The 23,189-nt window shown below is 36.4% G+C and overlaps 1 protein-coding gene across 3 annotated transcripts in view; it reads right to left on the bottom strand.

Annotated features, from left to right (window-relative positions):
• SNTG1 (syntrophin gamma 1) overlaps positions 1-23,189 on the bottom strand; it is a 756,922-nt gene that overhangs the window by 318,308 nt on the left and 415,425 nt on the right. For all 3 annotated transcript variants that reach the window (XM_074386645.1, XM_074386647.1, XM_074386646.1), the window contains one exon: positions 12,156-12,290. In XM_074386645.1, coding sequence (XP_074242746.1) covers positions 12,156-12,290 — 135 coding nt within the window. The remainder of the gene's footprint in view (positions 1-12,155; positions 12,291-23,189) is intronic.

The raw sequence follows: 23,189 nt of genomic DNA, 5'->3' as shown, positions 1-23,189 counted from the left end.
GAACATTTGTTCAATCACAAAAGATGTATTTTAAGGTGAGAAGTTTTGTTTTCTAATTTTATGCAGAAAGATTATTTTTCTAGCACAAATTACTCATCCCAGATAATCATTTAAAGTTTTAGGCAAAGTGAATTAGAGAAAGAAACAATTATCCAGATGAGTAATTCTTTTATTGTTTTAGCAAATATTCATGATTGCAAATAAGGTTGTGGGGTTAAGATAAGCACACATGAACAGTTTAGAATCTGAAAGGAAGAAGGGACCATCTTTATTGTTCGCCTCCAGTGGTCAGGTAGGCAATGCAATCTCATTTAATTTTGCCACAGTGGACTATGTGTAGTAGGTGGTCTCTGTTTTTCACTCACAGGAATCACGATTCAGAGAAGGCAAGAAGTTACACAGAGTCACAAAGATGCCAAATGGGGAGACTGAGATTAGAAGTCAGGCCTGTACCATTTCAGAGCTGATAGCTTTTCCATAAACACCCATCTACACCCACATCCACACACACACAGACACACACACACACACACACACACACACACATACACACAACTAATCTTGAGTCTGACACTCCTTTGAGTCAGATATATTAAAATCTCTTTCAAAGACAAAATACAATAAAATGATGAATAAAATAAACAAAAATAATGTCAAATATGCAACCAGAGTAATAAGGAAAGAAGAAAAATGTCTCAGTTCTCAGAAATGATGACAAAGTATAAAGATTCACAGGTAAGGACTCAAAGACAACACTCAGGGCCACTACCTCAAGGACCCAGGCAGGAGAGGAGAGGCACTGTTACCTGCACAGAAAACCCTCTTAGTGTGTCAGTATGCAAAACCATTCCTATCACCCAAAGGATTACAGTAAAAAACTTGCTGATCTTGAACGCAGATCTGGATGAAAGAATTAAAAACCAGTTCTCCCAAGATTTTGTGAATTGGTCCACAGGTGAGTTTGTGATGAGTTGTCTCTACCTGTATGACCTCATATCTCCAACTGAGAATTTATTTTAAAGAATATTTGGGTTGCTAATACCCTCTTGCACCTGGAAGAAGTGAATGTAAATTCTGTCTTCATAATACATTATAGAGTCAAACTAAGGGATACTCACAGATCGCCAAGGACCATGAGCTCACAGTGAGAAATCCCAGGGGGAAATTGAACACAGTGAGTGTATCAGCAGCAGAACCAAGAACAGATAAAAGAGTCAGATCTATAAAGTCTGTAGATCTTGCATTTGCAGATGCAGCATACAAATAGTATTGTCTAACAAGATTAATATTAATAGAAAAGAGACATCAAATGTATGCTCGTGATGTAAAATACTATGAGGCAAATATAAAATAGGACAGAATAGAACTTCCAGAAGTGATAAACATAATAGCCAGAATCAGAAATTCAGTGAATAGTTTAAATAATAGATTCAGTTTAAACTATTAAGTTTCTGATTCAGGATATTATGTTTTTAGCTGAAGAGAGAGATATTGAACTGAAGGGAAGACAGGAGGAGTTGCCTATAGCAGTCCACAGAGGGCAGACAAGTGTAAAATATGAGAAAAGGTAAGAAAATGGAGAATCCAGGGAACTGATCTAGCATCCATCCAAATGTGACTGGAGAAAAGAATACAGAGAATAGAGAGCAGGCTTTTCAAAGACAATGGCTAAAAAAATTCTTCAGAATTGAAAAAATACAAAAATGTTTATATGCCAGTCTTATGACTCCCAAAGAAAATAAATCTTCAGATAGATACATCAGAGTGACACAGTAGATTACCATGGGGTGTGAGCCGGCATGGATTTGGAAATCTTCAACACTCAGAGAGAGGACACAGCTCTTCTACAATGAAAATGTAGATAGATGGCAGGCTTTCTCAAACACCGAAACTCAATATGAGAACTAAGGGATCAAAATATAACAAAATTACATCAACCTGTCAACCTTTATTAAGGAAGAAGAAAAAAACACAAACACTGTTAAATTAAACTAGCAATGTCTATCAATCAGTCATCTGTCTATATCTGTCATCCTTCCATGCATCTGTGTATGTATATATCTATCATCGATCTCTAAACCTATAATCTATTACTTTCTTTTTATCATCTATTTATGTAATTGATATAGCTACTAATATATCTCCATATATATATATATATATATGTACACACACACATATATACATACACATGCACATACACGTGTATATATATATATATATATATATATATGTACGTATACACATTTATATAGCTTAAGGACAGATTTATATGTAGTAAACAGATAAAGACACTTAAGGGATTATAAACACAAAGTGTGCACGAGTCTCTCTTTGTAGTGGTGGGGAGCAATGGCAAGAGGGTCTCTGAGGGCCTTGGAGTTGTAGGTAACAAAGTATTTCTTAAGCTGGTGATGGGCACATGACTGATCACATCCCTTGTGAACTTTAAACTCAAATTTCATGTTATGAAATGTATTTATATACATATAACATGTTTTTTGTAAGTATGACAAATCTGTAAAATCACACATGTGAGCAATATAACTAATAAGCCAGCTATCATTGTTTTAATTAACCAGGAATCATTGCTTTACGCAGCTGATTTTAGTTTCCATCTTGATATTGGTCTATGACAAAATTGCATTTGTTCTAAATGTTCTAAGCTTTTTTGGTCTCAGTTTCACTTTTATTTTATTCTGGTCTACAACTTGATTTTGCTACTTAAATTCCTCCCTTCACTGACAGCACCACAACCCACCAATACACTTTGCACCCATCTCACATCCTTCCCAACTGTATCCTGCAAGCAACATGTCCCAAGACCAAATAATCCTTGATTATGGCTTGCTCTTTCATGGGTTAGTAATTGGTAATTTTGTATACACTTTTTGTCTGCTTAGAATGCTGGCTACTTACACATGTCTTGCAAAATTACAAATCTCTTGAAAAGTTCTGCCTGCAATTTAAGAGGGGGGACCTTAATCACATCCTCTGGAAAGCAGTTCCTAACCTAGACCTCTGTCCTCCATGTATCACCACGTCCAAACACACCCACATTGCATCATGTGTCATGTTAATTAACATACTATTTTTGAGCTCCTCACATGTGCCAGAGACTGTGTTCTGTTTTACTTGCATTCACTTTTTAATCTTCACAATTGCCCAGTGAGATAAATACTATTATATTAATTTAGAAGTGAAAAACATAATACTCAGATTCAGAAATCCCGTCATTTAAATAACAGACTAAATCTATCAAAGAAAGAGTGTGGACTGAAAGAAAGATGAGAGGAGTTACTTTTAGTGCCCCATAGAAAGACATATAGGTGCAAAATATGAGAAAAAGTAAGCATTAAAAAGTTGTCAATAAATTTGCTTTATATGTATAAAGAAAATCTCATATTAAAATTATTTTAAAGATAAAATAAACAAGATGCATGATAACAAGTGGCTTTAACAATGCTAGGTTTAATAAAATATGTTAAGATAAATATCCTTAATGTGCATCTTACACTTAACAATGGATTTCACAAAAATAGTTGTAAGAATCATTACACAAGGTGTGTATATACATCTATCAAGTCATCATATTGTAAATCTTGAATATATATATATATATATATTCTTTGTCAGTTCAATATTTTTAAATAAAAGAAGAATGCAATCTCATTAAAATCAGCAAATAACATCGGCATATAATTATTTTTAAAAGTAAACAATGTGTATTTTGTGCACGTGTGTGTATACAGACTCTTATCTCCGTTTTGATAGATTTCAGTGAGTAACTCTGTGATGTGGGACAAAGAAAAAACGACCTTCCTATCTAAGCCTGCACACAACATCCCTCCCAGATGATCTATTAAGAATCTATCCCCAAAAAAAAAAAAAAAAAAAAAAAAAAAAAAAAAAAAAAGAATCTATCCCCAATAAGTACACTAGCTTAGATACTTTCTCTCTCCAGATCACGTGGTTACAGATAATGAACCTCAAAAAGTCAGATCCTACATGATGTCACACCCTTGTGGAAGCCAGTACAAATTCCAAGGTTAAAAGTAGAAATTAGTTCTCTTAATGTTATGTTCCGGAAATTGTGGTTTCACTCATGGGATTGCTAATTGTATGTTTTATCCCACAAGAAACTGAAAGAAGTTGTTTTGTTGAATTTAAAGTCTAATGGTGCCCATTAGACTGAGGTACTGATTGTACTGATGCTGTTTATCTGATACTTCTGCCATATTTGGAATTTAAGCTCCATAATATTTCACGGTTTTCCTACCTTTTACTATCAACACCTTTGAAACTGATGTCTCTATGAGGAAATAGATAGCCATATTGTATTGATTTTGCCCCCATTTGCCTTTTAAAAACATTTTGTCAATATTTGAAATTAGCACAGGCTAAATTTAATTTTTCATCAGGGCACACTGAAGGGTATACTTTCATGAGAACAGCCACAGATATGTCTGTCTTAGAGTGATCAATCATTTAGAAGGATGACAGGAAGTGAATGCTGGATTTCTGATCACCAGGGGAAGATGATCCCTTTCTTGTCTGTTAACTGAAGCTTTAACACATCTGACAACTGCCATGCATCATTCTGATCAACAGTCACTCTACTATCTACATCTAAAGATCTTGAATAATTGCTGCCTACGTTTTGTTACTATTTTAAAATGATCACAGATGAAACAGGTTTTATCTCATATGAACTCAATGCTAAAACTTCAACTGTAGAATCTGAATAAATCACAGAATGTTCTTCAAAGGTAGCTAATAGAATGCACTTGGAGAAAGCACTACTCTGCTGACAGAAGTCACAGTAAATGCATTGCATATTTCAGTTTTAACTCTCTAGCTGTCTCTTGTAGGTGAAAATGTTGACACACTTTTCTAAATGATCAATATTTTATAGGACTTTCTGTATGTAACTAGAATTAGAATCAGATGTGCTAAATATGTCAGAGTGCTTTTTCTCTGTACCACCTCCTCAAGCCTCTCAGATGCTATCTGAGTTCTATTATAAACTCCCAGACCTACTAATCAGGAAATGGTGAGCAGTTTTAAGCCCCATATGATGGGTGTTATTGTTAAGTCACCTTCATTATGAACTCACCCTGATAAAGCCCTGGAGCTCAGCTACAAGTTCATCAGGCTGTGGTGTTCTGACACTGACCCTGAAACTATTAGCTGTCCACATGATTTCCTCTCCCTAACTCCAGAGGTTTTGTGAAGCAAAGCCGTTTCTCAGGGGTGCCTTCACTATCCAAATCCTGTATCCTGCCATCTCACAGAGGCTACCCTTATATATTTACCATGAATCCTCAATTCTGGTTACAGCAACTGAGCTAGACCCTAAAATATGTCCAGGAATTCAGAGCAAGTAGCTAAGAGGATCACTTGGCATGACACCAGGGTTTTGGCCTATTTGCCAATCCTTGATTTTCAGATATCAACATTTTGTCTGACTAGAGATTCTCCAAATGCTCACTTCTGTGCCCCCTCCCTCAGAGTGAGCCTTTTACCTGGGCTCACATCCCAGTGTTTATCCTCCATGGTCAGTAGGTCAATGTTGGGGCTGATGGCACTGTCTCTTGCCTTTGGTGCAGATATTCAGACACTGTCAGGCCTGACACTAACTCCCTATCCCAGACCTTGTCCCACTGCCACTCCTGAATCCCAGTCCACAAAGGCTTTTGGAACCACTTTTCCACTATTATAACAATGAGAGAAATGTAGCATAATTGACTCCTTGGTGCTTCTAACCTCACAAGCTAACTGCCTTTAAAAAGGCCCATTTCTCTGCATAGGCCAAGATAACTATGGGAGGAATTTACTTGATAATTTAATGGAAAATTTTAGTTTATAGTTTAATTAAAGCAAGGATGATAAAAATCCTTTCCCAGTGTTAACCTTTTCCCTATTTGGGGACTGAAACTGCCTTTGTAAAACTAATGAAAGGCCACAAGATTGTAATTATGCCAGGGACCTGAATTCTGCTAAGATATAGGCATAAATGACACCTAGACATTGTTTCCTAGATTGCTTTTTATAATTGCTTACTGCTCAGTGTTCACATAGCCAGTGGTCCAAAGATTTGTAACACCCCCAGTTACCCTCTGGGTAACATCACTATTGTGAAACCTCAGCCTGATCTTTGAGATATTTTTCAGACTTTGCATTCTAGTAGACCAGCTAATGCCACCCAGACCAGCGACTCCACCAGGATTAACTAAGTGCCTGAAGACAGTTTTGGCAGCCGTGTGATTTAGGCCTGATACAACCAGTCAGTAGAACACATTCCCTAGATGCCTGCCCACCAAACTATCCTTAGAACCTTAGTCTTCAAATTTCCAGGCAGACAGATTTGAGAAACATCTTCTGTCCTCTTTGCTTTGCTGCCTTGTCAGTGTTAAGCTCTTTCTTTACTGCTGTACCAGTTGTCTCATTGTATTGGCATTTTTCTGTGCAGTGTGCAAGAAGAAATGGACTGAATTGTAACATTTTCAGCCTGAGCAAGACAGGTAAAAAGTGTCAGACAAAGACCGTTCTAGAAGCAGCCTCCAGCTAATGTAATAGGTATGAAAATATAAAAAACAGCTTCCTCTCTATTGTGCGGTTGTAGAAAAAAAAACTATGACAGTATATAATCCTCAGGATTTTTCAGCAGAGTGGAGCTTTCTTTCCCCTGCTTATGAGTAAACTGCGTGATAGCCATCTTATTCTCAGTCTCCTGACCCTGACTGTCCCATTTTCCACTCAGGCCTTCAGAGCATTGCTTCTAGATAACAAAACAGCATCCTTGCCTGGGGTTTTTCAGAAAAAACATCTGCCTTTTCTTGGAGCATTCTTTTAACCTTTGCACTCACTGAAGCAGATTGAGATTTAGCACTCTTTTTGTTGTGATACTCACATATGACTTTCTGCTCTCCAAAGTTGGATGATTATCTCTGCCCTAATTTCTTACTGTATTAAACTCATCTCGTAGTTAGGTGTTAAGTGGAGTGACCCCTATCCAGAGAGCACATGGACTACATATTATGACAATACAACACAAACAATGCACTGTAGAGGGTCAAGTTTAGAGAGGGTCTTTTTTCTTTTCTTTTTTTTTTTTTTTTTTTTTTGAGATGGAGTTTCGCTCTTGTTACCCAGGCTGGAGTGCAATGGCATGATCTCGGCTCACCGCAACCTCTGCCTCCTGGGTTCAGGCAATTCTCCTGCCTCAGCCTCCTGAGTAGCTGGGATTACAGGTATGTGCCACCATGCCCAGCTAATTTTTTTGTATTTTTAGTAGAGACGGGGTTTCACCATGTTGACCAGGATGGTCTCGATCTCTTGACCTCGTGATCCACCCGCCTTGGCCCCCCAAAGTGCTGGGATTACAGGCTTGAGCCACCGCACCCGGCCCAAGAGGGTCTTTTTTAATACAAAGGTGTCTGAGGGCCTTTACCCAAGGGAGGTTTTAAAAAACAGACAAAGGGAGTTTTCACAGAGAAAATCTGGCAATCTGAAAGTAGAGTGTGCTACATTCTCTATTGTAGATTGCCTTTCCCTAGATGCAGACCTAGAAGATAGAATTCCTTCCTGGGACAGGGGTCCCAGGAAGTACTTTCAGGTAAGGAAAGCAGCTTGTAGCACAGAAGAAAAAAAATTTAAAAAAAACACACATGATCATCTCAATTGATTCAGAGAAAGCATTTGACAAATTTCAATATTTTTCCATGATAAAATTCAACACTGTTTGAATACTCAACCAACTACAAATAGAAGAAAACAACCTCATCATAACAACTGTTGTATATAAAAAATTTGCAGCAAATATCATACTCAAAAGTGAAGGTTTTTCTTTAAGATCTTGAATAAGAAGAAAATGTCTGCTGTTACCATTTCTGTTCAGCATAATATTGTAAATCCTAACCAGAGTAATAAGGCAGGTAAAAGAAATAATAGTCATCCAAATTTGAAATGAATAAGTGAAATTATCTCTAATCACAGGTGACATATTCTTGTACGTAGGAAACTATAAACATTCCACAATAAACCATTAGAACTAATAAATTCAAGCAAAGTAGCAGAATACAAAATCAAAATTTAAAATTCCATGACATTTCTATGCATTGCCAATAAATAATTCAGAAAGGAAATTAAGGAAACAATTTCATAACAATATTATCAAAAATTTTCAAATACTAAGTGTTTAACTTAAGGAGCTGAAAAACTTGTACACTGAAAACAAAACATTGCTAAGAGAACTTAGACTACATGTAAATAAATGGAAAGATGCCATGTTCATCTATCAGAAAGCTTATTATTATTAAGATGTCCATGTTACTATAAGTGACCTACAGATTCAGCACAGTCTTTATCAAAATTGCAATGGTATTTTTTTAACAAATAGAAAAATCCATTCTAATATTTATATGAGATCTTAAGGAGCCCAAATTAGCTGATTTCAAAATTTGCTACAAAGCTACAGTAAAAAAAAAAAAAAAAAAAAAAAAAAGACACAACTGTGTGTTACTGGCATAAAGACAAATATATAGACCAATAAACTAGAATAGAGAGCCCACAGATAAATGTTTATGTATATGGTATATTATTTTGGACTAGATATCCAAATGCTAAAGAATGAAGTTACACCCTTACCTAATGCCATGTACAGAAATTAACTTAAAACATAACCAAATCAACAAGTAATAGCAAAAATTTTAAAACATTAGAAGAAAATATAGGGGCAAAAGATTCATAACATTGAATTTGGCAATTATTTCTTGGAGATGGTAAAAAAGGTACAACCAATAGGTACAACTGAAATAATTGACATTAGATTTTATTAAAATTCAAAACTTTTGTACATTAAAATTACTCTTAATAGAGTAAAAAGGCAACCCACAATGTGGAAGAAATTATGTGCAAATCACATATCTGATAAGGGATTAATATCTAAAATACATTAAACACTTCTGCAACTCAGCATCAAAATAATCCAATTCAAAAATAGACAAAAGGTATGAATAGACATTTATTCAAAGAAGATGTACAGGTCAAAAATAAATATATAAAATGATGCTCTACATTATTAATCAATAGGAGAATGCAAGTGAAAACCACAGTGAGATTCAACCTCACGCTTATTTGGATAGCTATTATCAAAACCACAGAAAACAACAGGCTTGGCATGAATGTGGAGAAAATGGAACCCTTGTATTTTGGTTGTTGAAATGGCAAATGGTACAACTACCATGAAAAAGAGTACGGCAGTTTCTTAAGACATTGAACAAGTAATTATTATTTTATCCAGCAATTTCACTTCTGGGTATATACAGCAAATAATCGAAAGTGATGACTCAAACATATTTGTACACCCATGTTCCTAGAGATATTTTTCAAAGAGCCAAGGTGGAAACAATCTCAATGTCCACTACTGAGTGAGTAAATAAACAAAAGGTGGTATAAATATAGAATAGAATATTATTCAGGCCTTGAAATGAATGAAAATCTGATATATGTTTCAATATGGATGAATCTTGACATGGTAAGTGAAAGAAGCCATCTACAAAAGGTCAGATATTGTATGATTCCACCTACAAGAGTTACCCAGAATAGTTAAATGTAGAGGCAGAAAGCAGAACAGTGGTTACCAGAGGTTAAAAGGAGGAGAGCATATAGAGTTACTATTCAGTGTGTCTAGAGTTTCAGTATGGCATGATAAACATTCTGGCAATGAACGGTTGTGATAGTTACACAACAAAGTGAATGCATGAAATGCTACTGAACTTTAAAAATAATTAAGATGGTACATTTTAGATTATGTATATTTTACCACAATTAAAAAACAAAACTTAACTGACCATATAAGAGTGGGTCTATTTTTGGACTCTTTATAATGTTCCATTGACTCACATTCCTGAATTTATTACAACAGCACACTGTGTTTATTATTAGAATCTTATAGTAAGCTCTGAAATCAGGTAAAATAAACACTCCAACTTTGCTCATTTTATTCAAGATTTTTCTAGTTATTGTAAGTCCTTATATTTCCATGGAAATTTTGGAATCAACTTGTACATATCTACAAAAATATTTTGGGGTTTTGACTGGTTTGGGGTATTTGGCAAGATGTCATAGCTTGTCAATACTTAGCTTTCAATTTATGATCATGTTTTATTTCTCTATTTATTTGTTTATTTCTTTTAATTTCCTTCAGCATAGTTTTATAGTTTTCAGGATATATATCATATATATCTTTTGTTAAATTTGTTTCTAAATGTATTGTCTTTTGGAGGTATCATGGATTGTATTTTTATTTTATTTCTAGTATTGTGGATTGTATTTTATTTTATTTCTAGTGTCATGGATTGTATTTTTATTTTATTTCATTTTATTTCTAAACATAATTAACTTGGGCTATTGTCCTTATTCCCAGCAACCTGGCTAAATATTTGTTTTATTCTAACTTTTGCAGAATTCTTAAGGTATTCTATGCATACATCATGAAATCTGTAAGTAAAGCCATTTTGCCTCTTCCTGCATAATTTTTGTTGTTTATATATTATTTTGACTTACTGTAGGAGCATAGTAAACAGCATTGATTAGTGAGCCAAGGTATTACCCTTGACTTGCTTTTAATCTCAGAGAGAATGTTCAGTGTTAACTCATATATTAATGAGAGGCTTTAGTTAAATGACAGTTGTCAGACTAAGAAAATTCTTGTCTATTCATATTTTGCTGAAAGTATTTTGTAGTGGATGTTGAATTTTGTCAAATGCTTTTTTGCTTGCTCACAATGCCATAAGATGTTTCTCCTTAATACTGTCTTCATTCTTCCCAACACTCTGAGCTTTATTTATACGCACAATTATCTTTAAAAGAGAGAGTAGGTCTATGTGTATCAGCTATTACTGACTGTGAAATTTAAAATCATTAATATTATTTCAATATTGAGGTACTAAATTTTACTGATTTTATTTCTTCCATCCGGCACCAGTGTAATATATTTATTCTAGAGGGTTACATGACTCATGCCACTTCTCTATTATTAAGCAAAGGGAAGGCAGGACAATCCCTTGGGAACAGTTTAATCAGCCTTGACATCCAGGCCCATGATTCAGTATAATTTAAATGGTCTGTGACAAAAGAATAGTTAACAGTCTGCAAAATGTCCATTATCTTTAGTTGGCAAAGGCCTATTGATTTGGGGTTTTGTGTGACTCCCCTAGGGTATTAGTAAGAAGTGATGTGAGAACTGGAGTTCAGCATTATTCACCACCAACTAAACACTCCAAGGTAAAGCTGTTAATAAGGTGCACATTAAATATTCATGCTAAATAGCTACAGATGTTTGGGCAAAGCAGGGAGCAGACTACATACATAGTACTGTCTATCATCTTCTTCTGAGATCACATAAGGCAGCGTTGTTACAAAGATGCCTTTAAGGGTGTTATTACACAATGAATGATAAACTCCAGAACCTGTTTTATGATGATGTCTTTTTGTAGAATAAAATCTAATCTCATGGAAGGATGTCTTCACAGCTATGCTGCCTGGACATGAGTAAGTATAGCACTCATAAGTAAGTTTTGCACTGTAATTTACGGCTCTTTCTGAAGCTAGATTAGCAGCAGCGCAATGTGTCAATGGATTGGAGCATTGCAGAAAAGTATTTGCAAGTGGGCATAATTCCATTAGGGAGCCCCACAGAATCATTCAGTCACTATCCCAGGGGAACATCCTTCAGGCTGAGTTCAGTGACTTCTGTCTAAAGCCTCCTGCTTCACTGATGCTGAAGGATGGCCCCCACCCTGGCACCACTCTCAATAGTTCAACGGCATGCAAGATAAGACCAGGGCAGAGGACATGTACAGTTCTCAAATGTAGAATGATCAGAAAATGTGAGTGTCACTCCCATTATATGATGACAGCTAGGATTCATAGACAACAGGCTGAAGATAGACTCAAAATGTGTGTTCATGAACCCCATGCAAGCCTGTCACACAGGACCACTGCGTACTTAATGATGTAGGCAAAAAATTACAGGCAGAACCATCGACTAGTTGGCTGAAAGAAAAACATATTTAAAATGTTCTGTGAATAAACGTTTTATTAACAAAAAAACAAACACAGAATTTTCAACAGAAGAAAAAGCTACTTACACCAGAATAGAAAGGCTCACCAGACACACATATCACATCCTGTTCCTGGATCATCAAAATATCTTTGGCTAAGTGCAGCCGGACTTTGAAAGGCTCCTGGTTACCATCCTGCAGCAAACAAATTCCTGTCTTTGTCTTCAGATTAAAAAGAGAGAGAGAGAGAGAGAGAGAGAGAGAGAGAGAGAGAGAGAGAGAAATATATACTTAGTTTACATGTTATAATTTTGTGGCCAGTTTACAGCAAAGCATGGTGAATAGCATTTAAGAGGTAGTGAAAGCACACTCTGATGAGCCTGAAATTGAATATTGAATGTGGCTACAAGGTGATCTCTCAGATAATCAAAACTATGTCACAAAATTCACACAAAGATGTGTGGGGTAAGGATTATAGAACATGTACTACATTTTTAAAATAATGAGAGTTTTGCTTAATAATTGTAATATAAAAATTTAAATGTAATAGTTTTGTTGAGATATAATTCAAATTCCTTACAATTCAACCCTTTAAAATGTACAATTCATGTTTTTTAAATATAATCAGTGGTGTGCAACAATCACTGCAATCCATTTTAGAACATTTCCATCACTTGAAAAAGAAGGCACACATTCCCATTTCTCCATTTCCCCTCCCACTGCCCCAGCCTACTCTAAACTCCACTACATCCGCATTGCTAGTTACAAGCAAATGTATGCATGCATGCATATACACATGCACAGACATGCATGAAAACAAAATGCATGAACACAAACACACACACACACACACACACACACAGAGTTTATACCTAGAAGGAAATAAGGGTAACAAGATGAAGTAAACTACCCAAATTAACACATCTAGTTAAAAACAGAGGAGTCTAGTTTAATTTTTTATTTATTTTATTTTTTATTTATTTATTTGTTTATTTTTTAGATATGGGGTTTCAGCATGATGGCCAGGCTGGTCTTGAACTCCTGACCTCAGGTGATCCACTCACCTCGGCCTCCCAAAGTGCTAGGATTACAGGCATGAGCCACCGTGCCCAGCCAGGAGTCTAGTTTAAGACACACATATATATATATATATATATATATATATATATATATATTTTTTTTTTTTTTTTTTTTTTTTTTTTTTTTTTTTGAGACAGAGTCTCATTCCATCGCCAGGCGCCAGGCTGGAGTGCTGTGGCGCGATCTCGGCTCATTGCAACCTCCGCCTCCCGGGTTCAAGCAATTCACCTGCCTCAGCCTCCTGGGTAGCTGGGACTACAGGTGCAGGCCACCATGCCCAGCTAATTTTTTTGTACTTTGAGACCCAAGATTTTTGATGCCTAATCCAATGTGTTGACTTTACATACTTTGAGGAATTGTGAAAATACACTAAAGATTTCTGAACTTACACTATGTAGCTTTGAGCCAGCACCTTAGTAATCACCAAAGAAGTCGATAAATCTTGTCAGTTATCCAGAATATGCATATTAATCCCATTAATATAAATATTCTCCCTAGCAAGTGCACTTAACATCTCCATTTGTCACAGACACAAAAGGTAATTCCTGTGAGATAGAAGAAAATCTTTAGCTCTTATTCTGCACCAAAAAGTCCGCAGGAATAATGACCACTTGGAAATGACATTTTCATTTAATAATTATCAAGTCACTATTAACATAGTGGGAAAATGCATAGGAATACATATTTATCCTCAGTTAATATTTTTTAATTTTTAAAAATTAGCACATAGTAATTGTATGTATTCATGGTAAACAATGTGATGCTTTGATGCATGGATATTTTGTGTAATTATCATGATAATTAGCATATACATCACTTTAACATTAATAATGTATGTGTTGTGAGAACACTCAAAACCCTCTCTTCTAGCTATTTGTGATATACAATCCATTACTGTTAGCTGTGGTCATCCCACTGTGCTCTAGAGTAACAGAGCGTATTCCTCCCATCTAACTGTAACACTGTGCCTGTTGACCAACCTCTCCCCATCTCTGACCCTTCCATGTGCCCCACTGTGTGGTAAGCACCATTCCACTCTCAACTCCAACATCACTCAGTATCAGGAAAATGCAATACAAAACCACAATGTGATACCACCTCACCCAAGTTAGAATGGTGACTAACAAAAAGACAAAAAATAACAGATGCTGGTGAAGATGAGAAGAAAAGCTAACTCTTATCACTGTTAGTGGAAAGAAGTATATCCTTTACAGAAAGCAGTATGAAGTTTCCTTAAAAATTAAAAACGGATCCAGCAATTCCATTACTGGGCCTATATCCAAAGGAACTGAAATCAGTATGTCAAAGGGACATCTGTCAAAGGGACATCCCATGTTTATTGTAGCACTATTCACAACAGCCAAGATATGAAATCAACCTAAATGCCCATCAACACAGGAATGGATAAAGAAAATGTGGTACTTATACACAAGGGAGCACTATTCAGCCACAAAAAAGAATGAAATTCTGTCATTTGCAACAACATAGATAAGGTTAGAGGACATTTTGCAAAGTGAAAATTGCCAGGCACAGAAAGACAAATATCATGTTATATTACTTATACTGTATGTGAAATCTAAATATCATATTATATTACTTATACTGTATGTGAAGTCTATCCTTAAATTTAAAGAGCACATTATCCCAGGCAAATAATACTAAATTTTTTCTTGGAATTTCCATGGCTATTGCTGGGAGTCCGATCCCATATTACAGAGTAATATTGATGGGAATATATTTATATACACTGCAGCCTCCAAAGATAACTCTTTCTCTAAACTGCCTTTGTTCCCACGTGCTGATGCATATTAATCTGTCCTCTATCACATACACTCTTATATTAGTCAAGAATTATTTTGTAGAAGTTATCCAGTGTTTTCAGGAAAAACAGAAGCTTTTTCATGAGCAAGTACAGCATTTTTTCTTCATCGATGGCGCTAGCACACAAGCTCATGAAACCAGGGTGACTAATCCGGACAATATTTCAAGTGGATAGATCTCAAGGAAAAAAAAATCTTTTAGCACAAGCAGATTATACTTTCCCTAATATAGAACATAATTTTTCTATGTTTTTACACAAGGTCACTCATGCTTACAATGGGATATTGGAGAAAGACCAATGTGGAGTCATTCTGAGTGATAAAGCTACTCTGAGGAGTGGAAATATGAAATAATACATCAAAGCCAAGTAATCATAAGTGAGCACATTTGCTGATTTTCAGTACAGCACATGCCAGGACATCTTTCCCCCAGAAGTGTAACGAAACAGCTGGTAATGACAAATAATGCTCTGTTTGAACTTCAGGATGAGAGGAGAGTTTTCCCGGAAAGCCCAGAAATATACTTTTGGTACACATCAAAGAGATGCTAAGGATCATCAGAGAAAGTTTGAGGAACTGAAAGAAAGCTATGAGAGTGTTCCCATTTAATTTCTGTATGGCCAAAGCTAACATTCACTCAAATAATATGTAAAATCTTCACAAATTATTAGATACTTCTCTGGAACTCAGAATATGGCCTTTGAGTTTGCTCTTGGATCCTGAACGAACAACAGTTGCCGAAAATAAAGAATGATTAGGATTTTTGTTAGAATAAAACACAGAATTATACACACACACATGCACACTCACATATGCACATTCCAATAAATAGCTGCTGGAAAAAAACAGCACACAAAGACCTAAAATAGGTTAAAATACATTTCTGAGGGCTAGAGATGTTACATATGTTCTAACATGGAAATTCAGCTGGTGCACATGAAAATACATTTAAAATCCCACACATTCATTAATTTTGCAGTTATTGTGCAGCATTAACAGGCAATCAGAGAAGAATTAGACAACAGTTCCTGACCTCATAGTATTCGTACTTATTTCACTTTTTTCTTGAGAAGGAGTTTTGCTCTCGTTGCCCAGGCTGGAGTGCAGTGGAGCAATCTTGGCTCACTGCAACCTCTGCCTCCCTGACTCCGGCAATTCTCCTTCCTTAGCCTCCTGAGTAGATGGGATTACAGGTGCCCGCCAACACACCTGGCTAATTTTTTTGCATTTTTAGTAAGAGATGGGGTTTCACCACCATGCTGGCCAGGCTGGTTTTGAACTCCTGACCTCAGGTGACCCACCCGCCTCGGCCTTCCAAAGCGCTAAAATGATAGCCATCAGCCACCGCAACTGGCCTCATATTTATTTTGAAAGTATATGTATAAATAAAACACATCTGATGTGGGAGCAACATGGGAAGGGGAATGGAATATTCTTGAGGGAAGGCAGTTTATGGAGAATAGGAAAGGTGTGGTTTGCCTTGAAAAAATAAATTGAGGAAACCATAATTCGAGGAGCAAATGTCATTTTGATCAAGAGGGAACGCGTAAGTAAAGATACAGAAGTGTGAAAATGCCTGCCACGCGATGGTGCAGGAGAAAGGAGGCGCGCTCGCCGCTGAGCCGCTGTGGCCCAGCAGGGGGCGCTGCCGCACAGATGTCTGGAGGAGAGCAGGTGGCAGGGCGGCGCCTCGGGGGATGGAGATTTACCTGTGGACGTCACAGATGCATGGGGCAAGGATATAACATGTTCACTGCCGTGTGTTCTGCATGTAAGAGACTATTGTTGACAGAAACGGACACTGAGTCAGGAAGCTGGGGACCGGTACACAGGCGCATTCAAGTCAGAGCTTTTCTGGGAGATGCAAGAAGATGGATAAACTCCATTTCAGGGCACTGTCTTGATGAGCATCATCATTGTTGGACTAAAATCCTCACTCATGAAATGTGGTCATATATTTCATTTGTTTGTTGTTTGGTAATATCTTTTACGTAGTGCTCGCTGTGTGACAAGCAATATTAATTTGTTTTTCTCCCTTAGCAAAACTTAATGCAACTATCTGCCTTTACAGGTTAGACAAGTGCAGAGGGTCCTGAAAGAAACAAAGGCTAGGAGGCAACCCAGGCAGCTGGGCTCTTCACCACTGGCCCTGCTTTCTCTCATACCAGATTATTTAAGAATGCCGCCGGGCGCGGTGGCTCACGCCTGTAATGCCAGCACTTTGGGAGGCCGAGGCAGGTGGATCGCGACGTCAAGAGATCAAGACCATCCTGGTCAACATGGTGAAACCCCGGCTCTACTAAACATACAAAAAATTAGCTGGGCATGGTGGTGAGTGCCTGTAATCCCAGCTACTCAGGAGGCTGAGGCAGGAGAATTGCCTGAACCCAGGAGGCGGAGGTTGCGGTGAGCCGAGATTGTGCCATTGCACTCCAGCCTGGGTAACGAGAGCAAAACTCCGTCTCAAAAAAAAAAAAAAAAAAAAAAAAAAAGAATGCCACGTCCAGTTGTCCTGTATACAATGACACGGCTATTGGCATTTTTCACTGGAGAGTATTATGGTTATCCAGAATCTCCTAATGGGGTATGGATAATTTCGAAAAGAACAATGTCATCTTGAATGAGCTACTCTTCATGTATTGAAGGAATTACCACGAGAGAGAAAAAGAAGTAAGAGACTACTCTGGAACTTACAGATGATCTTCCCCAAAGACCTGCTACTAACAGGCTATCTGATATAGGAAGAAATTTGATCTCCACTCCTTCCTGGAGTGTTTTAAGAGCTACAATTGGGAGACTAAACCATGGGAACAGCTGCTGGTTGACACAGCAAACCTAAAACAGCTCCACCTCCAAAGTCTTTACGGATCCGTGGACCCAAATTGTTTAGATATGGAAAATGACCTACATAATTATTGGTCTCAAATTTTAATATAAACTGAAGACATGCACGCATCTTCTTTTTTTTTTTTATTAATGTAACATTGTTTGTCTCCAAACTTCGTTGACCTTGCATACCATTGCACATAAATAAAGGATTGTGGGTAGATTGCTATCTATCCATCTGACAAAGGGCTAATATCCAGAATCTACAAAGAACTTAAATAAATTTACAAGAAAAAATCAAATAACCCCATCAAAAAGTGGGTGAAGGATATGAACAGACACTTTTCAAAAGAAGACATTTATGCAATGAACAAACATATGAAAAAAAACTCATCATCACTGATTTTTAGAGAAATGCAAATCAAAACCACATTGAGATACCATCTCACACCAGTTAGAATGATAATCATTAAAATATCTGGAGACAACAGATGCTGGAAAGGATGTGGAGAAATAGGAATGCTTTGACACAGTTTGTGGCAGTGCAAATTAGTTCAACCATTGTGGAAGACAGTGTGGGGATTCCTCAACAACCTAGAAATAGAAATACTATTTGACTCAGCAATGCCATTACTGGGTATATACCCAAAGGATTATAAATCATTCTATTATAAAGACACATGCACACATATGTTCATTGCAGCACTGTTTACAATAGTAAAGACTTAGAACCAACCCAAATGCCCATCAGTGATGACTGGATAAAGAAAATGTGGCACATATATACCATGGAGTACTATGCAGCCATAAGAAATGAAGAGTTCACGTCCTTTGCAGGGACATGGCTGAAGCTGGAAACCATCAGTCTCAGCAAACTGACACAAGAACAGAAAACCAACATCGCATGTTCTCACTCATAAGTGAGTGTCGAACAACGAGAACACACGGACATAGGGAGGGGAATATCACACACTGGGAACTGCTGGATTGTGGGAGAGCTAAGGAAGGTATAGCGGGGCTGGGGGTTAGAGAGGAGAAATACCTAATGTGGACGATGGGGGGATGGAGGCAGCAAAGCACCATGGCACGTGTATGCTTATGTCACAGTCCTGCACGATCTGCACATGTACCTCAGAATAAACTATAATAAAATAAATAAATAAAGGAATGTGTGTAATATAGATACTGTTTTAACTTATTTTGTACTTTATAAAATATACAAAAAACATAATTTTAAAGGAATAAATTATTTTAAAATTGTATGTCAAAAGTGTTCTACTCTGCCTGACGGATGATTCTACATGGTACCTGGATTTTACAAAATCCACGTTGGAGACTATCTGATTAAGGGAATTATCAAAAACCAATATTTCTTAACTGCCAAAAGGCAACACATTTAAATTACGAATTAGCTTTGCTTTCTACAAATCAAGAAAATATTTAGGAATTTGTATGGGTTTACTCTTTAAACAAATCTCACGTTTAACTTATCTCACATTTAAATTTATTAAGAATTTGTACTTTCTTAAACATAGGACTTAGGTTGGATCTTTATAAAAGCAGAATATTATTCATTTTCTACTTAGAAGTTAAGGCCCTTTTAATTCATGTTCTAGTCTTTCAAAGAGTACAAAATGTATTTTAATGAAACACTAAAATCTATGCTCTTTTAATTTTGAAACATACTCACAATATCAGATGTAAGAAACTACAAAAAAGTAGGCAGAAACCTTAATGAGAAATGCAAATTTGCTTGCAACTATCTGCAGTATTTCCATGTTTCAAATGCCAAATAGAATTTAATTTGTTTTATAAAGCTGTAGTTTGAAGTAGCGTGATTTCTTACACTGTACTGCATTGCAGCAGTAGTACGCTAAATGTTCTTTTAGGCGAAGATGCTTCAAATTGCATCTTAGCATTTATATTCTCATTCCTGGATTACTTTTACTCATGGCCTTTTCCTTAACCAAACTCCAGCCATTGCTCACGTTTCAGCGCCAGACTCCCTTCTCTTTGAAGCCTTCTGAGATCACTCTATTCAATGATGAGTCCTCACTTTCCTGAACATATGGATTCCATTAAGTAAATATTCACCCCCAAAATTACTCGTTATTATCTTTTGATATCACATATGGGGACTTCAGCAATATTTAGCTTTATATCACATGAGTGATTTAATTTACTCTTGTATATTGTTATCTCAATAACAGATTGTCACTCTTTTCATTACTAAGAATTACTCATTTACAACAACTAGTATAATAATCTCTTCATAGCAAGATTTCCTTTGCTACTTGTTGATTGGATCAAAGTCATAGATTATATTTCAGCCCGTGAAAGACTAAATGGCATCAGATGTGTATGAATTATTAAATTATTAAATATATGTAATAAATATGAATGTTTATAATCAACACAAAGTTATGGGTCATATATTAAGGAATGTAGATGTGAAATTGAAATATGAGAAAAAGCTAGACTGTCTCTGCTGTTAAAACGTATCATCAAAATAAAACTATGTGTTCAAATAAGCCAGTATTATTTCTTCAGTCTAGTAATTATGTTTACCTGTATATATACTTTCCTTCCAAGTTACATATTTTGTATTTTGTCCCAGTTGTATTTTCCGAAAATTTCCACCATCATATTTGCTTCTTCCTAGACTTCTAAATCCCAATTCCTTAAAATCATTGCAAATTTTTTTTAAGAGCAGATACTTCTTAAACGATGAACAAAGCCTTAAAAAGGATCTCTATTAGATACTTAAGGCGCTTTCAAATGGAAATTATCTAGACATGCTTCTTCTATTACTTTATAAAGAGGAGACTTCCTGGCATCCACATGGTAATGGAAATAATCTACCTTGATCTCTCTGATGGCCATGGATATCAGGTTTTCATCTTTATTCCTTAGCAGCAGTCAATAGAATACAAGTTTTCTTTGATAAGCCTTTTATAAGCAGATAGAAAGGGTCTCCAGAGACTATAGGCATTTAAGCAACTTGAGTGACCAGTGTGTGTGTGTGTGTGTGTGTGTGTGTGTGTGTGTGTGTTTATTGTACTTTAAGTTCTGGGGTACATGTGCAGGTCTTGCAGGACCAGTGTGTTTTATGCCCCACTGCCTTGCAGCCTTTTTTTTTTTTTTTTTTGTTTCCCAAGCTCTCTGTGGTAAGCAGTGACTAGTCAGTTGGAATCAGCAACTGACACACCCAGGCACACCCAGGCAACTTACAAATGAATTGCTATGGGCTTTCCTCATCACCATGCTAACGTCTCCACTCTGGGAGGAGCTACAGCTTCATAACCTGCAGCCTGTGTGCTGGTGTCATCACATCCTAAGTCTGCACAACTGAATCCCCACCTCTGCATGAAGTCATGCACACTCTGCCCTCTCCGTTGCCACATAGAACCCTCCTGTCACCTTCTCTCTGGGAGACACTGCTTCAAAGAATACCACAGGTGCTCTAGTTCCTTGTAACAGGTAATAAAACTATTGATCAAAACCTGCATTCTCCTGGAGAGTCATTTGGTACTTGCCAGATAAATAAACCCTGTCTTTTTGGGGGGCGAGTAACACTTTGACTATGATATCATTTCCAGCAATGTAGTATCTAGTATGTAAAACGAAATTTAAACTTAGAATCAGGAGTTCCAAATTACATGATGGCTCTATTTTTAAGTAAGTAACTAGTTGGTATTTCACAAAACCTGTCAACTTCCTCTAATGCAAAGTGACAGTTAAGCTAAATGACTTTAATTGTTTTTGTCCTCTTAAGTGTTCTCAGAAGGTAAATTTCAGGTGAGCTCTTTAACTTCTGTTTATCTCCAGAGCAATTTGATCATCATCAGAGCACCTTAGACTTCTGTGTTCCTGCCAGAACTGAGGAACACACATGGATACTGTGGCCCAGGACTTTGAGACATTTTTACTCCCTACTAGAGACAGAGTCTAAAATAGTATAGATTCTGAACAGGTTCCTTACAAAAGAACAAAAAACTACTACCTAAAAAGTAAAGGTAAGACGATCACAGTATTACCATTATAAATGAATCTTCAGAATCTTAACAGATTTGAGAAATATCCCAAATCAATACATCAAAACAATTTTGTTTACAGAAAGGTCTTGTAAATTCCAGCCTCTGAAATCCAAAATAAACCATTTGTTAAAGTAGTATTTGGCCACTGTCCAGTCTCTCTCATGTGAATCTCGTGTGTCCCATATGTATCTCATTCACACAAATATCCACTCGGTTTCAATGAGTACCTTACTACTCAAGACATAAGTTTACATATTAAATAGAAGACTTACTACATCTAAAATTAAGTATGCAATTGAAACCAGAAATGATATAATTGAAATTCTAAATACAAAGCTTCTAGATAATTAATTCTATTTTTAAAAATGTATGAAACAGTAAGTGCCAAGTTAAAAAGATGAATAATGTATACACTCTGACCTTACAGTATTCAGTGTAGCACATGAGAAAGGTTTGTAAACAAAAAACTGCATTGTAATTTGACAAGTGTTAGCATAGACATATGTTTAATATGTTATCATGCTTGAAGTATCAAGAGTAGAAACATAAGAACAGAAATATAAAAGCAATTTATTAGTTTTCTGAAAAACGTTATATTTACATCCTGAACTTTGTATCAACTGTAACAAATATTTTTAAATAGATACGTTTGAAATTGCTTTAGAAGAAAATAAGGAGTTACTTTTCACAAATTCATGCTAGAATTGTAAACACGTGACATTTCACGAAAAAGCAAGTCTTCGCAAGTTTAAGAACTCAAGTTTTCCCCTGGTTTGATTTTAACACTACCAGAGGTAATCCAGTTATGGTTGGTTTTTGTTAGGTTATTTATATACAACAAAAAATGATTTAAAGCTTTTAAACAAATTTAAAACACGTTTAAGCTGCATGTATTAGCATTTTGCCTGAAGAGTAAAAAAACAATGCTTTGAATGTCACGTATTTAGTTCAAAAAAGAAACACAGTGTTTCTCCCTAAGATGGAATGGTTATATTCCCTGGGGGCCCACGTCCATGCGCTGTTGAACTGCACACTTGAACACTTTTTAACATCCTTGAAAGAGTAATGTGTCACTTTAACTCATGCCGAAATATGATGCCAGCTCTGCAGAGAATCTAAATTGCTGTGTACTAAGACTTAAGTCATATGGAATTACTTACATAATATCAGAATCATAAAATCATAGAGTTGTAGGGCTGAAAGGAAGCTTAGGTGTCTTCTCATTGATTGCCATTCATATGAAAAGAATTCTTTCCCACACTGCCACTACCTAAAAAGGGCGGAGTTGATGGAGAGGAGCGGCTCAGTTATATTCAATACGCTCCAGTCTTCCTAAAGAAAGAGTCCACGTCTGAGGC

Source organism: Saimiri boliviensis, chromosome 15, assembly GCF_048565385.1.
Source record: "Saimiri boliviensis isolate mSaiBol1 chromosome 15, mSaiBol1.pri, whole genome shotgun sequence".
NCBI lineage: Eukaryota > Metazoa > Chordata > Mammalia > Primates > Cebidae > Saimiri > Saimiri boliviensis.
Note: the sequence above shows the minus strand (reverse complement) of the source record. Positions and strands in the feature narration are given on the sequence as shown.